The sequence below is a fragment of the Neoarius graeffei genome, chromosome 3, assembly GCF_027579695.1.
Source record: "Neoarius graeffei isolate fNeoGra1 chromosome 3, fNeoGra1.pri, whole genome shotgun sequence".
Taxonomy (NCBI): Eukaryota; Metazoa; Chordata; class Actinopteri; order Siluriformes; family Ariidae; genus Neoarius; species Neoarius graeffei.
The window spans coordinates 65,204,163-65,224,527 of NC_083571.1; the positions used below are offsets into that span (position 1 = coordinate 65,204,163).

Below are 20,365 nucleotides of genomic sequence, written 5' to 3' on the forward strand. Positions count from 1 at the left end.
TGAAATTGAGTATTAAAGATAATGCTAACTGAATCAATTGAAAATGTTTTAGACGATACATGGCGATATTCTGTTTTGAACGTTGACAAAAGTTCAAGTTACTTTACATTAGTAGTTCCACTCCAGTAGCTGCCTCTTTCTCACGTTCGAATGGAAAAACAAAGTTATAAATCGACTCTCCAAGCTTCGGAATCGACTCATTTCTCAACGCCTGTGATTGGAGAATCGACGAATCGTTCTCGGAATGCTTTTCGGACGTGACTACAAAATGGCGGACGTTCAAAATAGTGCACTAAATAGTGAATGAGGTGTGGTTTCGGACGTGGCCGTGGTCGCGTTCTAATTAGCGTTCTAGTATCCTAATGAAAGCGCTGAGGTGGTGCGCAGTCTCCTGTCACTTGCGGCCAACTAGGGCACTTCTCAGTGAGAAAACGGGTCAGTGAATTGGGACACAGTCATAACTACGGATTACAAGATGGCGGTCGTTGTGTTGAAGCGATAGTCGAAACGACAGTCGGGGTAGTTTTTGTATTAATAAAAGCGTTTGTGTTGGAAAACGATAAGCACTTCGTTGTGTTTTTTTAGTGTTTATAAGTAGTGCTGTTTAACTGGTTGTGGTTGGTTAGTTAGTGAACAGGTAGTATGTGGTTATTAAGTGTGAAGTGTGAAAGTCGGGGCTGAGGGGAAACAGACATTTTGGGGCTTGTGATTAGAAAATAAAGCATGTCGGATACTAGGCGGCGTGTTAAAGTGTACACACTGAACGAAGAGCGACAATGGGACGACCAGGGAACTGGACACGTTTCATCCGCCTATGTGGATCGGTTAAACGGGATCGCGCTGCTGGTGCGGGCCGAAGCGGACGGTAAGGCTTCCAGAGCTTAGCTATGCTATGCTAAGCTAAGCTAAAATAAGCTAAGCTAAGCTGCTGCGCGAGCTTGGGAAACTATGCTAGCTAGATTATATAATCAGTTATTTCTGAAAACTTCCTGATTTGAATCACACTTGAATATAATAATTAAATAAGCAAACAACTAGACGACAAAACTTGGAATAAGGAATTAATAATGAACAGCGATATTTATGCTACAAGTTAGACGTTGCTAGGTAGCTAGCTAAAATAAAATAAGCCAAGCTTGTTACTCAGACCGCATTCTACAGTAATTCTGTTTTATGTGTCTATATATTTTATATTTGGAAAGTTTGGTTACTTTACCAAGGAAAATTGTCTATGTATATATAATAAGTTAAACTTGACCGAGTTGTACATAAACTGTCTTTAGGTTCATGTTTACTCTTCCTGTAATTTCTCTTTAAATCTCTAATAAAAACTAATACTGTGTGAATATTTACTTGTGGATTTATTCAGATTTCGTATTATTTAGTGCCAAAAGTTATTAAACAAGTCCTGTGTGTGATTTTATAGATTTTTATAAATAAGTGTAATGTTTATGATGGCGTATGTAATAAAGAAGGTAAATAGTCAGTATATTAATACTTGAAGAACTATACATTATAAATAGTTTTTTTTTTTTATGAGTGATTCCACGCTTATGGGTACTGAAATGGGGACATGAACTTTATTTTTAAAAATTCACCTAAAACCATTTCTTTTTTTACCATCAGGTCACAAAACATGTAATCTTTAATGAATGATATGTTAAAAGATAACTTTAATTTTCTGAGATGGAATAAAAACATATTTATATGCCAAAGTCAGAACGTAACAGAAGTGTTGTGGACATATATATTCTCAATTTTAACAATGTAGAATTACTTTTTGAAACATAGGAAGGTGATGTTTTAGCAAATATAATTAATAAACATGTGTAGTAGAATAAACATACACATTCTTTCAGTAAGATTAACATGGTATATAGCTAGATTGTAATTAATTTGTAACAGACGCGAGATGGACAATCGTAACAGAAGTAATGTAACAGACATCATTTTGGAACTCATAGGCTTGACTTTGGCATATAAATATGTTTTTATTACATCTCAGAAAATTAAAGTTATCTTTTAACATATCATTCATTAAAGATTACATGTTTTGTGACCTGAGGGTAAAAAAAAGAAATGGTTTTAGGTGAATTTTTAAAAATAAGTTCATGTCCCCATTTCAGTACCCATAAGCGTGGAATCACTCATATAGATAATATACTTTCTTGTTTTTTCTGTTAAAAAAAATCTTTCAGGATGTTATGAGATGTATCGAGGTGTGTGATGGATTTGTGCTTCTGTGAAGTGAAGTAAAAAAAAAACCCTGAAGCTCAACAAAAAACTTATTTTATGAGCAACAATTAACAGAAAAAAGGCAAAAAAAAACCCAACTTGCCTAATACTGAATATTGCATATTGGAGTTTACAAAATTCCTCATGATTTATGATGCCTTGTAGGAACTGGTGCTATTTTTATCCCGTTCAGACTACATTACAATTTCCATAGGATGATTTTTTTTTTTTTTAACTTGAAAACAATAAAACCCTACAAATTACTCAATTCTGATTGGTCAATCTCTGAAATGCAATTGGCTAGTTCGTTGCTTGGTTACTTGGTTAAATTTATAACGATGAATGGTATTTGTAATTCCTTTTAGATCAAGCACAGAGTTTTCTTGCATTTAGCGATCAGCTTTAGTAAAGAAGTTCCAATAAAATTTTGTAAACCACTTTCAAAATCCTCGTGTCACGATGAAAGACGCTTTAGAAACTGATTCACACGTGCAAGATAGTCTTGCGCCCTGATTGGTTCAGAAAACGTGAATGACAAATGTGAACTTGAATGGCTTCTGAAGTATGAATTTGGCCCTATATATTATAAACAAGTAATCATATGGTTCCTCGTAAAATTAAGGATCAGTTTCACTCGTGATTTCAAAGTTTTGAAATTGCCCGAGTCGAAAACTTCAAAATCGCTCATGAAATTAATCCTTAATTTTACTCGGCCCCATACGATTACCTATACTAACGGAGTCGTTTTAATCGAAAAATGTTTCGAGTTCATAATGGTCAATTGCAAATTATAGTTAGATACATCGGTAAGTAGAAATGTTGTGCTTCAGAAAATGTTTGAGGAATGTTACTCCAGAAACGTTTTCTTTGTCGAGATTTTTTGTTGACTGTTTAATTCACTTTCGAAAGTTTCTTCTTGCGCTGAATCAAAATAAAGTTGCTGGATGTCTTGAGTTTGTAAACTAAATTTTCTTCCATCTGTTCTTCCTCAGGCTCACTTTTACTGGAGTCCAAAATCAACCCGAACACGGCGTATCAGAAACAGCAAGTGAGTCGTTCTGATCGGTTTGGGAATTTGCTCATATTCTTTGCTTTTTTTGTGTGTGTGTAGTTCTGTTGTCATATTTCTGATTGATCCTTTTGGTCTGGTTTTTTTAGGACACCTTAATCGTTTGGTCCGAGGCAGAGAATTACGACCTGGCTCTGAGTTTCCAGGAAAAGGCAGGCTGCGATGAGATCTGGGAGAAGATCTGTCAGGTAAAAGTTTAACAGATTCTCCACTGCCGTGTCACAGAGCCACACAATTAGTCTGTGAGACTCAGCTGAGGTTGAAATGAGCTCAGTGTATCAAATACGGCGTCCGTCGCACTGTCCGGGTTTTACTTTCACTGCTTTTGAAGTCTTATGATGTTGATGCATGACATGATGTACATCATTATGTATAATTGCTGGCTAAACAGGACTGTCGCACCAAAGTAAACTCCTTGTATGTGAGAATGTACTCGGTAATGACCTTTATTCTGGTTCTGCATGTCACCATAGCAACCACCAAACTCATCAGATCTGCTCACTTGACTGTGGACACGCTGCAAAAAAACTGTTTTTGTCACCATTCAGGTGCAGGGCAAAGATCCGTCTGTAGAAATCACCCAGGATCCTATTGATGAGTCAGAGGAGGAGCGCTTTGAGGAGATTCCCGAGACGAGCCACGTGGTGGAGCTTCCCGCCTGCGAGCTCGCGCACCTGGAGGAGATCGCTGACCTGGTGACGTCGGTCCTGTCCTCTCCAATCCGCAGGGAGAAGCTGGCGCTGGCGCTAGTGAGCGACGGCTACATGCAGAGGCTGCTGCAGCTCTTCAGGACGTGCGAGGAGCTGGGTGAGCACGAAGGTCTGCGCCACCTCTACGAGATCGTCCGTGGGGCGCTGTTCCTCAACAAAGGGGCGCTGTTCGACGTCATGTTCTCAGACGAGTGCATCATGGACGTGGTGGGCTGCCTGGAGTACGACCCGGCGCTCGTCCAGCCCAGGAGGCACCGCGACTTCCTCACCAACACGGCCCGCTTCAAGGAGGTCATCCCCATCACAGACTCTGAGCTCAGGCAGAAGATCCACCAGACCTACCGCGTGCAGTACATCCAGGACATCATCCTGCCCACACCCTCGCTCTTCGAGGACAACTTCCTCTCCACGCTCACATCCTTCATCTTCTTCAACAAGGTGGAGATCGTCAGCATGCTGCAGGTGAGACGTCTCGCTGACACTAAGCATTAACCCTGGAGGTGTTGGGTTTTTTTTTTCCTCTTTATTCTTAAAAATTTCATTGGTTTAGATTTTTGTTTTTTCTAGAAGGTCTTTTGTGTGGGTTTTTTTTTCCATTAGTGCAGCCGCCTTTTTTTTTTTTTTATAGAATATTTTGTGAATGTTTTTAAAATAAAAAGAGTAAACTATGGGGGGAAAAAATAACACAATCTCTCAAAAATAATAAAGTCCTATTGTTTCTGCTGATCTCGTAATCCATGAGGATGAAAATGGACGTCAAATGAAACCTTAAGCACAAAATACTGACAGTGGCCTGTACGGCTAATTTAATCACTGAAAATGAAAGGAAGGTGGAAAAAAGGAATATTATCAAAGGATGTTTAATAAACCAAAACTACAGATATTGGTATTAGTGGAAATTCTTATGAATAAAATCTAACTGTTTGTATTTTTGTGTGCTCTGAACCTTATCCAGAGTTTCGTTTGAGGTGATAAGCAGCAATATTGCCTTCTTCCTTCTGCTTTTCTGCGATGAAATCCGCCCCATTAGGAAATTACTGTTTATTATGGACTGGATCACATCGAAAGTTTGGAAAAACATGGTGGAAAATACGAATGCATGTCAACTGTAATATAATTTGTTGCTTTATGATGAGGTTTAGGTAATTCATGACTGAATAATAAACGTCAGCACATACCTGGTGACTAATATGGGCGTAATTTGCATATTGTATGATGTGGTATGTATTTAAAGTCTAAAACTGTTTTTTCCTCCGATTGTTGCTAGGAGGACGAGAAATTCCTGACCGAGGTGTTTGCTCAGCTCACAGATGAAGCGACGGACGACGGGAAAAGGAGAGAACTGGTAGGATTACGGTGATATCAACCAAAACACGCTCCGTCTGCGATGTCTAGTGTAACGTGTGTGTGTCTGTGTCACTTCAGGTCAACTTCTTCAAAGAATTCTGCGCTTTTTCACAAACACTTCAACCGCAGAACAGAGACGCGTTTTTCAAGACACTGGCGAATCTCGGAATTTTACCTGCGCTGGAAATTATTATGGTGAGTTGATTTGATTTTATTACTCGGTGAAGGGGAGGAATCCAAATATTGACATGTTGTTGGTTAATGTAGTATTTCCACTGTGACTGCATTTGGTTTTAGACTAAAATATTTTTTGTTTGTTTATTATTTAATTCAGGGGATGGATGACCTGCAGGTGAGAGCCGCGGCCACTGATATCTTCTCTTACCTTGTGGAGTTCAGTCCATCCATGGTGCGAGAGTTTGTGATGCAGGAACCACAGCAGGCTGAGGATGACGTGAGTGCAAACAGGAAATGGCGTTTACATTATAACAAGCACGTATACGTAATCGCAACCAGTCGCCTCGCACGTTGGGCCGTCAGACAAGTACCAGTAAAACAAACATAGGTGACAACATGCTGGTAAAAAATGAGTCATATTAGTGAGTGAGCACTGAGATTTACGAAAGGATTTCAGTGTCAATGAAACCTGCACAGTGTCGTACGAGCAGCTTTGGATTCGCTGCCTTCGAAGTTACAGTGAAGACGAGCAACCTCCTCATCGCCAGAGTTATCTAGAGCTTTACTGCTGATCATGAATCAAATCAAGAGTGTGAATTAGGCTAGTTAGTTGGCTGATATGTTGGAGTGTGTTACTGTGGTTATAGTATGTGAGTCACATGAGCTGCTTTTCTTTCTAGAATTAACAAAACAAAAACGCGCAGTACTTTTTGTCTCAAGGTTCAGGGATCCCAGACGTCCGCTATTTAGCGGAATTCCGCCATTTTCTAGCGAAAGTGGGTTTTTTTTTTTTAAATCTCTTGTATATCCATTAAAAATATGTTTAAGTAAAATGACCAGCAGAATACGTTCTGATCTGGTTTGCTTGTTTAGCGATGTTTTCGTTGGCTTCGTTTGTTCTCGTTGACATTCGGGAACACTCGGAAGTTAAATTGATGTAAATACTGCGAGCAGTGTTGCCAGATTGCACGGTTCTCCGCCCAGTTGGGGGGTTTCAAGTGCATTTTGGCGTGTTTTGAACATATTTTGGGCTGGAGAACGTCAGGAGTATCTGGCAACACTAACCGCGAGACTGTACGCGATAGAACAAGAAAACAATATGGCTGCGCCCATTTGCTAGAAAACATGTTTTAACTCCGTTCGTGCTTTTGTTTCTAATGCGTTGAACTTAATTCAGAGCACTGCAGGAACATCAGAAAAGCAGAAGGAAAGATCAGAGAAACAAAAGCAGAGAAAACTGGAGGAAAGATCACAGAATGCACCCCAGAAAAGAGCATTAAATTCCTTTGCAGTGAAACCTTTCAAAAAGAGAGGTTTAAATCAAATATCTCCAGTATTTGCTGTACATATGTATGTATCTAATATTACTGAATCATTGATTTCTGCTCATATTCATGATTTTTGAAAAATGAATGTGGCTTATATTACTGATGCAGGCAAAACATCGGTCCTGGTATTACTGGACCTCAGTGCAGCTTTTGATACTGTTGATCACAACATACTGCTATATCGACTTGAACACTGGGTTGGATTGACTGGTAAAGTTATCAACTGGTTAAAATCATACTTAAAAGATAGAAGCTTCTTTGTTACCCTGGGAAATTGTTCCTCAACGTCAATGCCCTTGACCTGTGGTGTCCCCCAGGGGTCGATTCTTGGACCATTACTTTTCAACCTTTATATGCTCCCACTTGGGCAAATTATCAATAAAAATTCAATTTTGTATCACTGCTATGCAGATGATACCCAAATTTATTTTGCTCTATCACCAAATGATTATGCCCCCCTTGAATGTCTCTACCAGTGTATCGATCAAATCAATAGCTGGATGTCACAAAATTTTCTTCAGCTGAACACAGATAAAACAGAAGTAATTCTATTTGGAAAAAAGATGAAAGACTCAGGATTACCACTATTCTTGACACAAAAGGGATTAAAACTAAAGAAATGGTTAAAAATCTTGGTGTTTTCATTGACAGCGAGCTAAACTTTGACAGTCACATGAAAGCAATCACTAAAACGGCATTTTATCACCTAAAAAACATTTCCAAACTAAGAGGACTTATGTCAAAACATGATCTGGAAAAACTAATACATGCCTTCATCTCTAGTAGGGTTGATTTACTGCAATGGCCTTTTCACAGGCTTGCCAAAAAAGACCATCAAACGACTTCAGCTGGTTCAAAATGCAGCGGCTAGGGTTCTCACACGAACAAAAAGAACAGAGCACATTACTCCAATTCTAAGGTCCCTTCACTGGCTTCCAGTAAGCTACAGAATTGACTTTAAAGCATTGCTGCTGGTGTACAAATCTCTAAATGGTACAGGGCCCAATTACCTCTCTGATATGTTGCAGCGGCCTAACCCAATCAGATCTACCAGATCGCAGCAGCAAAATTTACTATTAAAACCAGTTGTTAAAACAAAGTGTGGTGAAGCAGCTTTTAGCTACTATGCAGTACAGCTATGGAACCAACTGCCAGAGGACATTAAAAATGCTCCTGCTGTTGGCAGCTTCAAATCTAGGTTAAAGACCAAGCTGTTTTCAGATGCTTTCTGTTAAATAATTAATATTTTTACATTTTTTATAATCTTTACTTTCTCTGCATGTTTTAAATTTACTTTAACTTTATTCTATTTTATTCTGCTAGTTTTTTTTTTCCCTTTCTCTTTCTTTTTCTCCTTTTTCTTTTTGGCATTTTAATATTGTATTTCTACTATTGTTTAATTCTTATTATTTTCTTTTAATTCTTTTAATTCTTTTAATTAATTATTTTAGAATAAAGATAAAATTATTTTATGTAATTTTATTTCTCTATTGTTTACTGTTTTTGTTTTTGCTTCTGTAAAGCACATTGAACTGCCGTTGTGTATGAAATGTGCTATATAAATAAACTTGCCTTGCCTTATATTAGACTAGTTTTGACATTAACTTGAAACAAAAAAAATAAACAAATGAGATGAGCTATGGATACTATTGTTATAACAAAATCAGTGGAATATTTAGGCAAGTATATTCTTCAAAGCTACATTTTCGTCTAATTTTTATAAATTTTTTTTTTTTGCCACTTATGTCATTGATTACAAAATATGGCATCAAATAGATACACATTATGGTTAAATTCTGTTGCTTTTCTATGTTAAATCTATGTAAAAAAATGTGTTCTATAGCATCTTTAAATTTTAAAATCTCAACAGCTTCAGGCAGCCCCCTTGACCCCTGCTGATAGTTTCTCATCTCATTATCTGTAGCCGCTTTAACCTGTTCTACAGGGTCGCAGGCAAGCTGGAGCCTATCCCAGCTGACTACGGGTGAAAGGCGGGGTACACCCTGGACAAGTCACCAGGTCATCACAGGGCTGACACATAGACACAGACAACCATTCACACTCGCATTCACACCTACGGTCAATTTAGAGTCACCAGTTAACCTAACCTGCATGTCTTTGGACTGTGGGGGAAACCGGAGCACCCGGAGGAAACCCACGCGGACACGGGGAGAACATGCAAACTCCGCACAGAAAGGCCCTCGCCGGCCGCTGGGCTCGAACCCGGACCTTCTTGCTGTGAGGCGACAGCGCTAACCACTACACCACCGTGCTGCCCCTCGTTAATACTTATGAACAAATAATAGGCTTAGTTTCAAATAAATCTCTGACAAGAAGCTCAATGTGAGATATAAATAAAAATTCAGCTGTAACGGAGTACCTTTTCCTCCCTTGTGTGTGTGTTGGTTCAGGATGTCCTGCTGATCAATCTGGTGATAAAACAGATGATCTGTGACTCGGATCCCGAACTGGGCGGAGCCGTGCAGCTCATGGGGCTCCTCCGGACCCTCATCGACCCCGAGAACATGCTGGCTCCCACCAACGTGAGTTAGTTCCCCTCTCCTTTCACCATGGAGGCCAAAACTTAGGCACAATTTTGTAAAATAAGGACAATTCTGTTTGAACTGTGTAGAAAACGGAGAAGACGGAGTTCCTCAGCTTCTTCTACAAATACTGTATGCATGTTCTCACTGCACCGCTGCTGGCCAACACAGCAGAGGAGAGAAAAGGTGAGCTCGAGCAGGGTCTGTTCGTATTTTTGTCTTTAATTTGGTTCTATTGTCATCTGTTCTTTTTTTTAAATTGTATTCATTACTAAATGTGAACAGTGCAAGCATAAATGTATTTAAAAAAAAAAGTAAACACCAGCATTTTCACTGCGAATATAGGTGTGGGGTGTTTTTTTTTTGTTTGTTTGTTTGTTTTTCTCCCCCCCCCACGTCAGGACATCTTTAATCAGTTTTAAAAGGGTAAACATTATCATTAGTATCAGTAGGTATGAGTTTATTTAAAAAAAAAAAATTGTTGGTCCTAAATTTCTTGTTCCGTGTTTCTCAGAAGGATCTATGAAAGTAAAGCCGGTTTGTCCAGGTAAACACGTCACCATGTACATCACCATGGCTCACTGGTTGCCTTCTGTAGTTTTGCTTTAAATCCGTCTTCTTCCCCCCCAGACAATTTCCAGACGGCTCAGCTTCTTGCTCTGATCCTGGAGCTGCTCACGTTCTGCGTGGAGCACCACACGTACCACATAAAGAACTACATCATGAATAAGGACCTGCTGCGGAGAGTGCTGATGCTCATGAACTCCAAACACACTTTCCTCGCCCTCTGTGAGTCCCTGTTCAGTGATAAACAGGTTAAATATGCTATAGGGCAGTGATTCTCAAACTGTGGTACGCGGGCTCCATTCTAGTGGTACGCCAAAGAATCACTTAATTAAATATAAATAAAATTAAAAAAATAAAACAGAACGTGAAATACTATCCATAATATCCGAATGGATGAAAATATCTTATCAACCGATGACAAGAAAATGAAAGGAGATACAAATTAAGTTAATAATTTTAAAAAGTTTGCAAGTGCTTCTGGGTAGCCATACGTAGCGTACGTACGCATTCCCGCCAGTTATCCGCCATTGGTAGACTAGGCTGTGATGGGAAAAGGTGGAGGTGGCTTTGCTAATTATGACAAGTACGACAAAATTACTGTCGTGGCTTAAATCCGCGAATGGGAGCGTGGATCAGGAGAGAGGGAGAACTGAAGAGGACGTGTGTGAGCCGAGCGCAGATGCTAACGACAGTGGCAAAACCAGCCCCAGAACTGCTAGGAAACGACAGAAACCAGTGAGGAGGAAGTATGACGAAAACTACATAAAACTGGGATTCATTTGGAGCGGGACAGAGGAGCTGCCCAGGCCGCAGTGTGTTGTATGCGGCGACGTTCTGAGCAATGAGTCCATGAAACCATCGCATCTCAAACGGCATCTTACAACCAAACACACAGCACTAAAGGACAAACCAATGGATTTTTTTTTTTTTTTTTTTACGAAAACGTGATGAACTGAAGCAGTCCGAGTCCACCATTCTGTCCTATGGTACACCCGTAGCCAAAGCACAGGAAGCTTCATATCGTGCCTGCCTCCTGATCGCCAGAGCCGGTAAGCCGCACACAATCGGGGAACTGCTGTGTTTGCCATTAGCCAAAGAGATGATGACACGTATCGTGTGGAGAGAAAGCTGCCAGAGAGTTAAACTTGGTGCCGCTTTCAAATGACACCGTGTCAAGGAGAATAAATGACATGGCTGACGATGTTAAAAAGACACTGATTGAGCGCATTGAGAACAGTAGATATTTTACCATACAGCTTGATGAGAATACAGATGTTGCAGATTTGGCCAATTTATTTGATTCATTATTTAAGTACAGTGTTTTATTTTCCTATATTTAAACATACGGGTGTGCATTGGCACAGCCCTCACGATTCAATTCGATTACAATTCAGAGGTTAACGATTCGGGCGGCACGGTGGTGTAGTGGTTAGTGCTGTCGCCTCACAGCAAGAAGGTCCGGGTTCGAGCCCCGGGGCCGGCGAGGGCCTTTCTGTGCGGAGTTTGCATGTTCTCCCCGTGTCCGCGTGGGTTTCCTCCGGGTGCTCCGGTTTCCCCCACAGTCCAAAGACATGCAGGTTAGGTTAACTGGTGACTCTAAATTGACCGTAGGTGTGAATGTGAGTGTGAATGGTTGTCTGTGTCTATGTGTCAGCCCTGTGATGACCTGGCGACTTGTCCAGGGTGTACCCCGCCTTTCGCCCGTAGTCAGCTGGGATAGGCTCCAGCTTGCCTGCGACCCTGTAGAACAGGATAAAGCGGCTAGAGATAATGAGATGAGATGAGGGTAACGATTCGATTCAGTCCGATTCTACGATGCATTGTGATGTGTTAAAATTTTACTGAAAGGAAGGCAAATTTTTCAGTAGTCATGAGGCAATACAAGCAGTCAGATACTGACCAACATTTTATTGGCTGTTGTGTGTATCACTCCTGTTTTAAACAAAATAAAATTGAATGTTATAGAGTTTCAAATATGAAAAAGAAAACAAATTACAGCTTTTTAGTGCTTTGAATGAGACCAGATCTTTCTTTTTTTACACACAGTAAAGTAGCAGCCTTTCACACAGGGCACCTGAACTCCTGTGCAAACTCAGTAATAACAGTCACTGTATTTTAACAACAACCACCCAGCAATAAAAATAGTCAAGAAAATATTCAAGAAAAAATTGAAGTGCATCTTTATGGCAATACCAAGTACCTGAGATGTTAAACCGATCTGGGAATCAGTTGCATAAAACAAAACATCATAAATTGTAATGTAAACCAAAACTAAAATGTGTAGGCCTAGCCTACTACAAAATTTGTAATCATTACGATATCCATATGTAATTCTATAACATGTCGAAATATATTCATGATTTGCGTATATTTATTTACCATAACAATTAACTTGACTTTTTTTTAATGTTCAAGAAAAATAATTTAACACAGCAGCATATTGATTTTGGTGTGGCTTTGTTTACACACCGCGTAGGTCTTGTCTATTTTCCCATCAACCTCATAGAATCCAAAATGTGCCCAGATGTCAGCTTTCCAAGCTTTGGGTGCGTTAATAATAACCTGTCTCTCGCAGTCCTCTTCCTCCGCCTCAGCCATCTTGCTAAGCTAGTGCTCTCTCGACTGGCGTGCAGCTACAGACTGCGCATGTCTGTGATGTTGCGCCGGAAATGCCCACTGAAGTGGTTTTTTTTTTTTTTTTTTTTTTTTTTTTATACGCTGAATCGATCTGGCATGTTGCCGAATCGATGCTGAATCGTCCATGCCCCGCATTGCGATGCATTGCCGAATCGATTATTGTTGACACCACTATTTAAACACAGTGTTACTGTTCAAAGTACTGTGTGTAATGTTACAGTGGCCAACAATATTAAATATACTTGTTAAATAAAACCTCCGCCTTGTTTTTAATGAATACTTAGGCCTACTACGCTACTGTATTTTAATGTTGGTCATTATGGTGGTACTCGGAGAGCCAAGTATTTTCTGAGGTGGTACTTGGTGAAAAAAGTTTGAGAACCACTGCATAGGGCGTGGCCTAACCTGTTCTGCTGTTCCTGTGTGCCTGTGAAGGTGCCTTGCGTTTCATGAGGAGAATAATAGGACTGAAGGATGAGTATTATAACCGTTACATCATTAAAGGGAACCTGTTTGAGCCAGTCATCAACGCTTTGCTGGACAACGGGACGAGATATAATCTCCTCAACTCGGCCATCATCGAGCTCTTTGAGTTCATCAAAGTGGTGAGAATATCAGAGTTTTTTTTGTTTTGTTTTTGAAAAGTCACCTAAATTGAACGTGTTAATGGGTTTGTTCCCCCCCCTCCCCAAATTCTCAGGAAGATATAAAGTCTCTCATCGCTCACATCGTCGACAATTTCTACAAGGCACTCGAGTCCATTGAATACGTCCAGACGTTCAAAGGCCTGAAGGGTCGCTACGAGCAGGAGAAGAACAGACAGAGCCGAGGACTCGGCAGGTCAACATTTTTTATGAAAATATTTTTGTTGATACTAATTTCTGCTTGCTGTCAAGTCTTTTTGATATTGTGACATAATGGCATGATAGATTAGCATTAATTGACTACACAAAGCAGAACATTGCCATAATTTCTGTAGTAACACGCTTACTGTAAATACTCTAATAAAAGTGCATATTAATATTGTACATTAATATTAACTTGTTTGATCCTGAAATCCCTGTTAAATCTGAAATTTTCACAGGTATCGGCGTGATGCCCGGTCCGTCGATGATGACGAAGAAATTTGGTTCAACGAAGACGACGACGAGGATGAGCCGGACGCAGGTGTCGAGAAGAGAGTTGAAGAAAATTTCCCGGAAAGTTACGGAAAGTTTATGGGGGCCAAAAAAGGTATCCCAAATATTTCACCGTGTGTAGCATTTGGACTTTATTTGGAAAAAAAATAGCGCTCAATCACGTGCCTCTCTCGTCTCTTTACAGTGAAAGAAAGCGAGGACAAGGAGAACCTCCCGAAGCGGACGCAGACCGGCAGCTTTAAGTTCACCTTCTCGCATTCTGCAGCAGCCGCCAACGGAAGCGACAAACCGGCGCCCTCCACGTCCCCCCCCAATCCAAACGGCTCCTCAGCTAAGGGAGTGACAGTGGCCTCTACGCCAGTGGTCAAGGTGGGCGCGACTCTCCTGCTGCTCTGTGCAGTTAACGTGTAATTAATTCATTGTTTAGAGTAATAATCAAGATTTTACACCCAGATCTCACATCTCACACACCCAAAAAAAAAAGTAACGTGTGTGTGTGTGTGTATTTTTAAAGTGTAATGTAATTCAATTTACCACCATCACCTGTAGAACTAATTTGACATTTATTTGTTGATTGGCACCATAACTTTTTGATAATTGTTGGTTGTGATTTCCAAGACGGTGATTAAAAAATTATTTGTAAACCCCCTAATTATGCTACAGAGAACCCGTGACTCCACTTTTACCCCACTGTGAATTAGGTGCTGGTTCTGAGCTGGTGCTAGTCCTGATTCAGAGTTGGTTCAACTTGCAAATATTCTTAGACCTGGTTTGCTTTTCCATGGGGGGGGGGAACGAACAAACACAGATCCATGTCATTACGTCAGTGTCTCTGTCCGAAACTCTGCTCTGGATGCTGCTCGTATACTGATCTTAGTGGAAAAGTACAAAGTTGTATGCACTGTGTGTGTGTGGTCTGCCCATGGGGAGAATGTGCATTCCAAACACTCGGTTACCCCTTGGATTCGGCAGACTAGACACTACACTCACTCTCGATTTTGAACAAAGTTGTAGTTGATCTTACTGGTCAGGATAATCCCGCCCCCAGTTCTTGGTTCTAGACCAGTTTTCCCAGCTGAGAGCTGTTTTTTTTTTGTTGAAATGTGAAGAACTGGCCCATGGACTGCCTTGGTAGAGACGGAGTAGTTGTGAAACATGGCTAGAAAAGATGCAAAAAGAGGATGAACTCGGAAGAACAACAGTTTAATTGTAGTCCTGAACTGCCTAGAGCCATCGTCTATGATTTGGCCATAGCATTTTTGCTATTTTTTGATCCATTGCTATGGCTGTACAGGAGATACTTGGAACCTAATCTTTAATATTTATACAGGATTAGCCTTGTAAACTAGACCCACCCGCCTAGCGGCCAAAAATATTTTTGCCTACGAGTGGATCTAGCCTCGGACCATATCAACAACACACCCCGGGCATCAAATCGTGCCCACCAATCACAACGCAAGGTTTTTGTTTGGATTCTTTGGGCGGGCTTTTGCAGGAGTGACGACAAGGCTGCGCGACGCTGGAGAAAGCACAACAGGAAAGATGGCTACGGCTAGTGAACAGCGCTCGTTTGACTCCGCTTTGGAATCAGTTTTAGAAGAATTAGACTTGGAGTTTTCATTGAAACATGAGCAGGAAGAGGCTCTCCGCTCATTCCTTTTCAAGAAGGACGTTTTCGCTGTTTTGCCGACCGGCTATGGCAAAAGTCTGATCTACGCTCCAATGGTGTCCCTCTCCACTTGCTGTTTGTTTACCCTCCCCCACTGCTTTCTGTCGCTCTGACTACGTCACAGTCACTGTTGCGCTGATTGGTCAGAGCGTTGGCCTATACGCACAGAGACAGTTTGAAAGACAACGGGTTGTTCCTACCCACACCCTTCGGAAATGTCTACGACCGAGACCAGACTAAATATTCACATTTAGTCTGGCTTGCCAGGCTAATACAGGATGTCATACTGTAAAACAACAAAAAAAAAAACATTATTGCCCTAATTTGTGTTCTATTTGAACAGAGCAATTGATTAAAAGTGTAAGTTTATATTGATGCATATTTTGCATGGAGCTGACCCAAAATGCGCCAAGGTGTTGGGCTGTTTTTTTGTGTGTTTTGTTGGTTTTTTTGTTTGTTTGTTTGTTTGTTTTTTGTGGGGTTTTTGAAATGCTGTGTGAAGGGTAAGGAGTAACTGCAGTAAGATCGAGATGAGGTTTGTTTGTTTCTTTCTTTCTTTCTCCGCTTAATAGATGCAAATTCAGAATTTGGATAAAACTGTTGGACTGAAATGGTGTTGTAGTAACAAATTTCACCTCATGATGATCGTTTGTATGAATTTACATATTCAAATCCAGAAAATCCACTTTTGGAATGAAAAGCCTGGTTAAACATAGGGATGTCCCGATCAGGTTTTTTTGCCCTCCGATCCGATACCGATCATTTGATTTTGAGTATCTGCCGATACCGAGTCCCGATCCGATACTTCTTATAATCCATAAAAAATAAAGACGAGGAAAGAAACGGATCCAGGATGTTCCTCATTTTTTATTTAACACCTTATTTTAACGGGCGGCACGGTGGTGTAGTGGTTAGCGCTGTCGCCTCACAGCAAGAAGGTCCTGGGTTCGAGCCCCGGGGCCGGCAAGGGCCCTTCTGTGTGGAGTTTGCATGTTCTCCCCGTGTCCGCGTGGGTTTCCTCCGGGTGCTCCGGTTTCCCCCACAGTCCAAAGACATGCAGGTTAGGTTAACTGGTGACTCTAAATTGAGCGTAGGTGTGAATGTGAGTGTGAATGGTTGTCTGTGTCTATGTGTCAGCCCTGTGATGACCTGGCGACTTGTCCAGGGTGTACCCCGCCTTTCGCCCGTAGTCAGCTGGGATAGGCTCCAGCTTGCCTGCGACCCTGTAGAAGGATAAAGCGGCTAGAGATAATGAGATGAGATGAGACCTTATTTTAACATCCAACAACTCCATTAGCAAACAGAGCACTTACGTGAGGCAGTTTGAACAATAAATAACAAATTAAAAAAAAATAACCTTAAAATACCTGGCAGGAATGTAAACAAATAAAAAAAAAAAATAAAGTGCCACAGTGCCGGTAATTTGCTTTTAAGAACGCATCTCACAGTGGTGTACAGTAATTTCAATTAAGGAAATGAACGTTTTTCTTGATGAAAACAAGCATTTCTACCCTTTCAGGTTTGAGCCCGTTTCTTTTGTCATCCAACGAAAAAAAAAATGATCTCATGCTTTGCTTTCCGCTTCGAACTGCTTCCGTGTTCAACTTTGCCGGCAACAGGCAGCCAATAACCAATAGCGTCTCCGCTACAAAGTGATGTCATGCCGCACGCGTTGATGTTGCTGTGTTGAGACAAGAGGTCTGGTCTCACTCTGTGCCAACGCATAGCTATTGATGTGTTAAAAATGAGAATATATTATATAGATATATATCCGATCCCTGATCGGGAGGCAATGCCCGATTCCGATCGAGTCTGAAACCATGTGATCGGGCCCGATTTCCGATCACGTGATCGGATCGGGACATCCCTAGTTAAACACATCACTAATGATTTAAAACCCCCAGTTTTTATTTCAAGATTTAAGCAATTGTAAATTCTAAGCATATTAGTATGGCTGCATTCACTCAGTAGAAGTGTAACATTATAGTTTCTAATGTTTGAATGCCTTTAAATATATAATTTTTAAAGTTTTCCAATTACCAAAATAATTTTTCAGCTTGTGGTGTATACACATGGAAAAACGGAGTCGTTTGGTTATAATCTCTCTCTCTCTCTCTCTCTGGTGTTGCTGCTGTTGATCAGACAGGACTGGTGGGTCTCGTAGACTACCCCGACGATGAAGACGAGGAAGGAGACAACGATGAGGAGGAGGAGGACGATCTGGCCCCACGAAAGCGTCCCCGTCTGGGCTCGTAAAATCACATCCTCAATCCAACGGTGCCGAAGAGTCCAGGATTGAGGGGAGCTAGAGGATTAGGACATGACCCGAACTCTTCTGCTTCAGCACAAACATCAGACACGAGCTCTAGAGCAGCCATGCCACGGTCACGTGATCCCTGTCCGTTCCGTTTCCTTTCCTTTCCCTCGTGATCCGGACGTGCTGAGCTGTACCAGCAGCTGGAATTTCTTCACAGCTGGAGCTTTTTTCCCCCCACAAGAGAGCCCTTCAGCCTAGCAGGACTAGCTACTTAGAAATAGAAGACTGATTGGCTGAGCCTACTGACCTGGTCAGGTTGAGGGAACAAGATTTAAAATTAAAATTTAAGTGCGTGTGTGTGAGAGAAGGGGGGGGTTGAGGGTGGCAAGACCAAAATTATAATAATTAAAAAAAAAAATTCAGTTCAAGAAGGGTTTGAAGAGCAGGACTTTTGGATGTTGTGTCCTTGACTTGAAACTAGAACCTCATGTTGATGAATTTCACCAGTAGTTGTACAGCAGTACCATTTCTGTCCCCCTCCCCACCTTTTTAAATTGTTAACTTGAGTGGGTTTTTTTTTTTTTAAGATTCAGAATGCCAGTGTACATTGTTATCCCACATTAATGCGGGCCGGTTTGTTTACCCCTTTTTTTTTTTTAATCAAATTTGTTTTCATTGGCGAAAACTTCAGTTGAAGTTGTGATGCTGATTTTAATAACCTATATTAAACATGTATTAAACTGCAGTAAAGTCATTTTGCAGATGAGCGCAACATGTCCGAGCGTGTCTGTGTTGCGCCTGTTCAGTGAACAACTTCAGACTTCTCAGAGGAGCGCAGGCTCAGCTCCTCAACCGTGGATTTGTGGTCAGATGCGATGCATCACCAGCACACAGTGGTTTTTTGTTTTGTTTTTCTTTCTTTAAAAAAATAAGCCATAGAAGGTAAATTCGATCCTGTCACTCTTTTCAGGTTCAGAGTTTTGAAGTAAATGAGAATTTACAGATCAATTCCACCAGCGAGAAAGGTCCTCCAAGCGTCTCACTCTGACCAGGAGCCCGGTGTCGTCCAGCACAACTGACATGCCTTCTCAGAGCATGGTTTTGTTTTTCTCTCCATGGATTTTTGTTTATTACCATAATCTATAAAGAAAAAAAGTTTGTATACATTTCATATGTGATGATTTTTGGATTAAATTGGCCTTAAAATGAGTTTAATCAAGATTTCCTCTTATGTACCTTTTTTAGAGATGCACTTAGTGTTTCTAAATCTTTAATGATAATAAAAGGACAAAAATGTTTAGCAGAGCTCTTATTCTCAGTACTGAAAGGTAACGGACATGGAGACGTTCAGTGGACGTTTCATCTTTTTTTAGGTAGCTATTTAGATAAATTCAGGCCCAGAAATAAAGTCCGCCTACCCATCCAGTACCTGAAACAGAGAAGGTGAAAGATTCTGTCTTTGTTGTAATGATGAATTGAATTGACTTGAATTCATCTTTCAGGCAGTAGAGAGATGACATTAGGGCTAAAGGAGGCTGTGTCGACTGAACTGTTTTCCCCACAGCGGCATGCTTGAATTGGATACTGAGCTTTCCTCCGGAATAAAAGTATTTCAAAATCATTGTACAGATCCTAATAATTAATGGGCACAAGCAGCCTGTGGGACATAAGATGGAGAGACACTATAAACATATATATATATATATATATATATATATATATATATATATATATATATATATATATATATATAAAATGTATTTGTCATCACTGTCGAACCCGATCTGGGCTTGAGGGGAACCACGTTGGCTTGGCTAGCGTTGCAGCAGTAGTGTGGCCGGTTCCTTTCTGTGGGGTCTCTCACGCACACCTATGGGCAACTTACGGTAGCCAGGTAACTCTGTCTTTGGACTGTGGGGGAAAACGGAGCATCCGAAGGAAACCCACGTAGACACTGGGAGAACATGCAAACTCTACACAGAAAGGCCCTCATTGCCCACTGGGCTCGAACCCAGAACCTTCTTGCTGTGAGGTGATAGTGCTAACCACTCCACCACCATGCCACCTGTACAATATAGTATGGGGTAGTGAAGTCAATATTATATAGGATTGTAATGTCATAAGTATATATTACAGTGGTGCTTGAAAGTTTGTGAACCCTTTAGAATTTTCTATATTTCTGCATAAATATGACCTAAAACAACATCAGATTTTCACACAAGTCCTAAAGTAGATAAAGAGAACCCACTTAAACAAATGAGACAAAAATAACTTGATCAGTCTTGCACACTGGCTTGGAGGAATTTTAGCCCATTCCTCCATACAGAACAGCTTCAACTCTGGGATGTTGGTGGGTTTCCTCACATGAACTGCTCTCTTCAGGTCCTTCCACAACATTTTGATTGGATTAAGGTCAGGACTTTGACTTGGCCATTCCAAAACATTCACTTTATTCTTCTTTAACCATCCTTTGGTAGAATGACTTGTGTGCTTAGGGTTGTTGTCTTGCTGCATGACCCACCTTCTCTTGAGATTCAGTTCATGGACAGATGTCCTGACATTTTCCCTTAGAATTCGCTGGTATAATTCAGAATTCATTGTTCCATCAATGACGGCAAGCCGTCCTGGCCCAGATGCAGCAAAACAGGCCCAAACCATGATACTACCACCACCATGTTTCACGGATG

The 20,365-nt window shown here is 40.8% G+C and overlaps 1 protein-coding gene across 1 annotated transcript; it reads left to right on the top strand.

Annotated features, from left to right (window-relative positions):
* The first annotated feature begins 442 nt into the window (after positions 1-442).
* LOC132883476 (serine/threonine-protein phosphatase 4 regulatory subunit 3-like) lies at positions 443-18,887 on the top strand. Its single transcript, XM_060917148.1, has 16 exons — positions 443-865; positions 3,228-3,283; positions 3,394-3,492; positions 3,853-4,476; positions 5,282-5,359; positions 5,440-5,556; positions 5,696-5,815; positions 9,278-9,409; positions 9,499-9,595; positions 9,924-9,956; positions 10,040-10,198; positions 13,049-13,218; positions 13,314-13,453; positions 13,698-13,846; positions 13,937-14,121; positions 17,564-18,887. Exons 1-16 carry the CDS (start codon positions 724-726, stop codon positions 17,675-17,677), a joined length of 2,415 nt encoding a protein of 804 aa, XP_060773131.1. The 5' UTR covers positions 443-723; the 3' UTR covers positions 17,678-18,887.
* The last annotated feature ends 1,478 nt before the right edge of the window (positions 18,888-20,365 follow it).

Bases quoted from the DNA above. Each gene is read 5' to 3' on its own strand.
- LOC132883476 (XM_060917148.1), top strand. From the start codon at position 724: ATGTCGGATACTAGGCGGCGTGTTAAAGTGTACACACTGAACGAAGAG. The intron at 3,284-3,393 runs GTGAGTCGTTCT...TGGTTTTTTTAG, and splicing joins CGGCGTATCAGAAACAGCAA to GACACCTTAATCGTTTGGTC. The intron at 5,557-5,695 runs GTGAGTTGATTT...TATTTAATTCAG, and splicing joins CTGCGCTGGAAATTATTATG to GGGATGGATGACCTGCAGGT.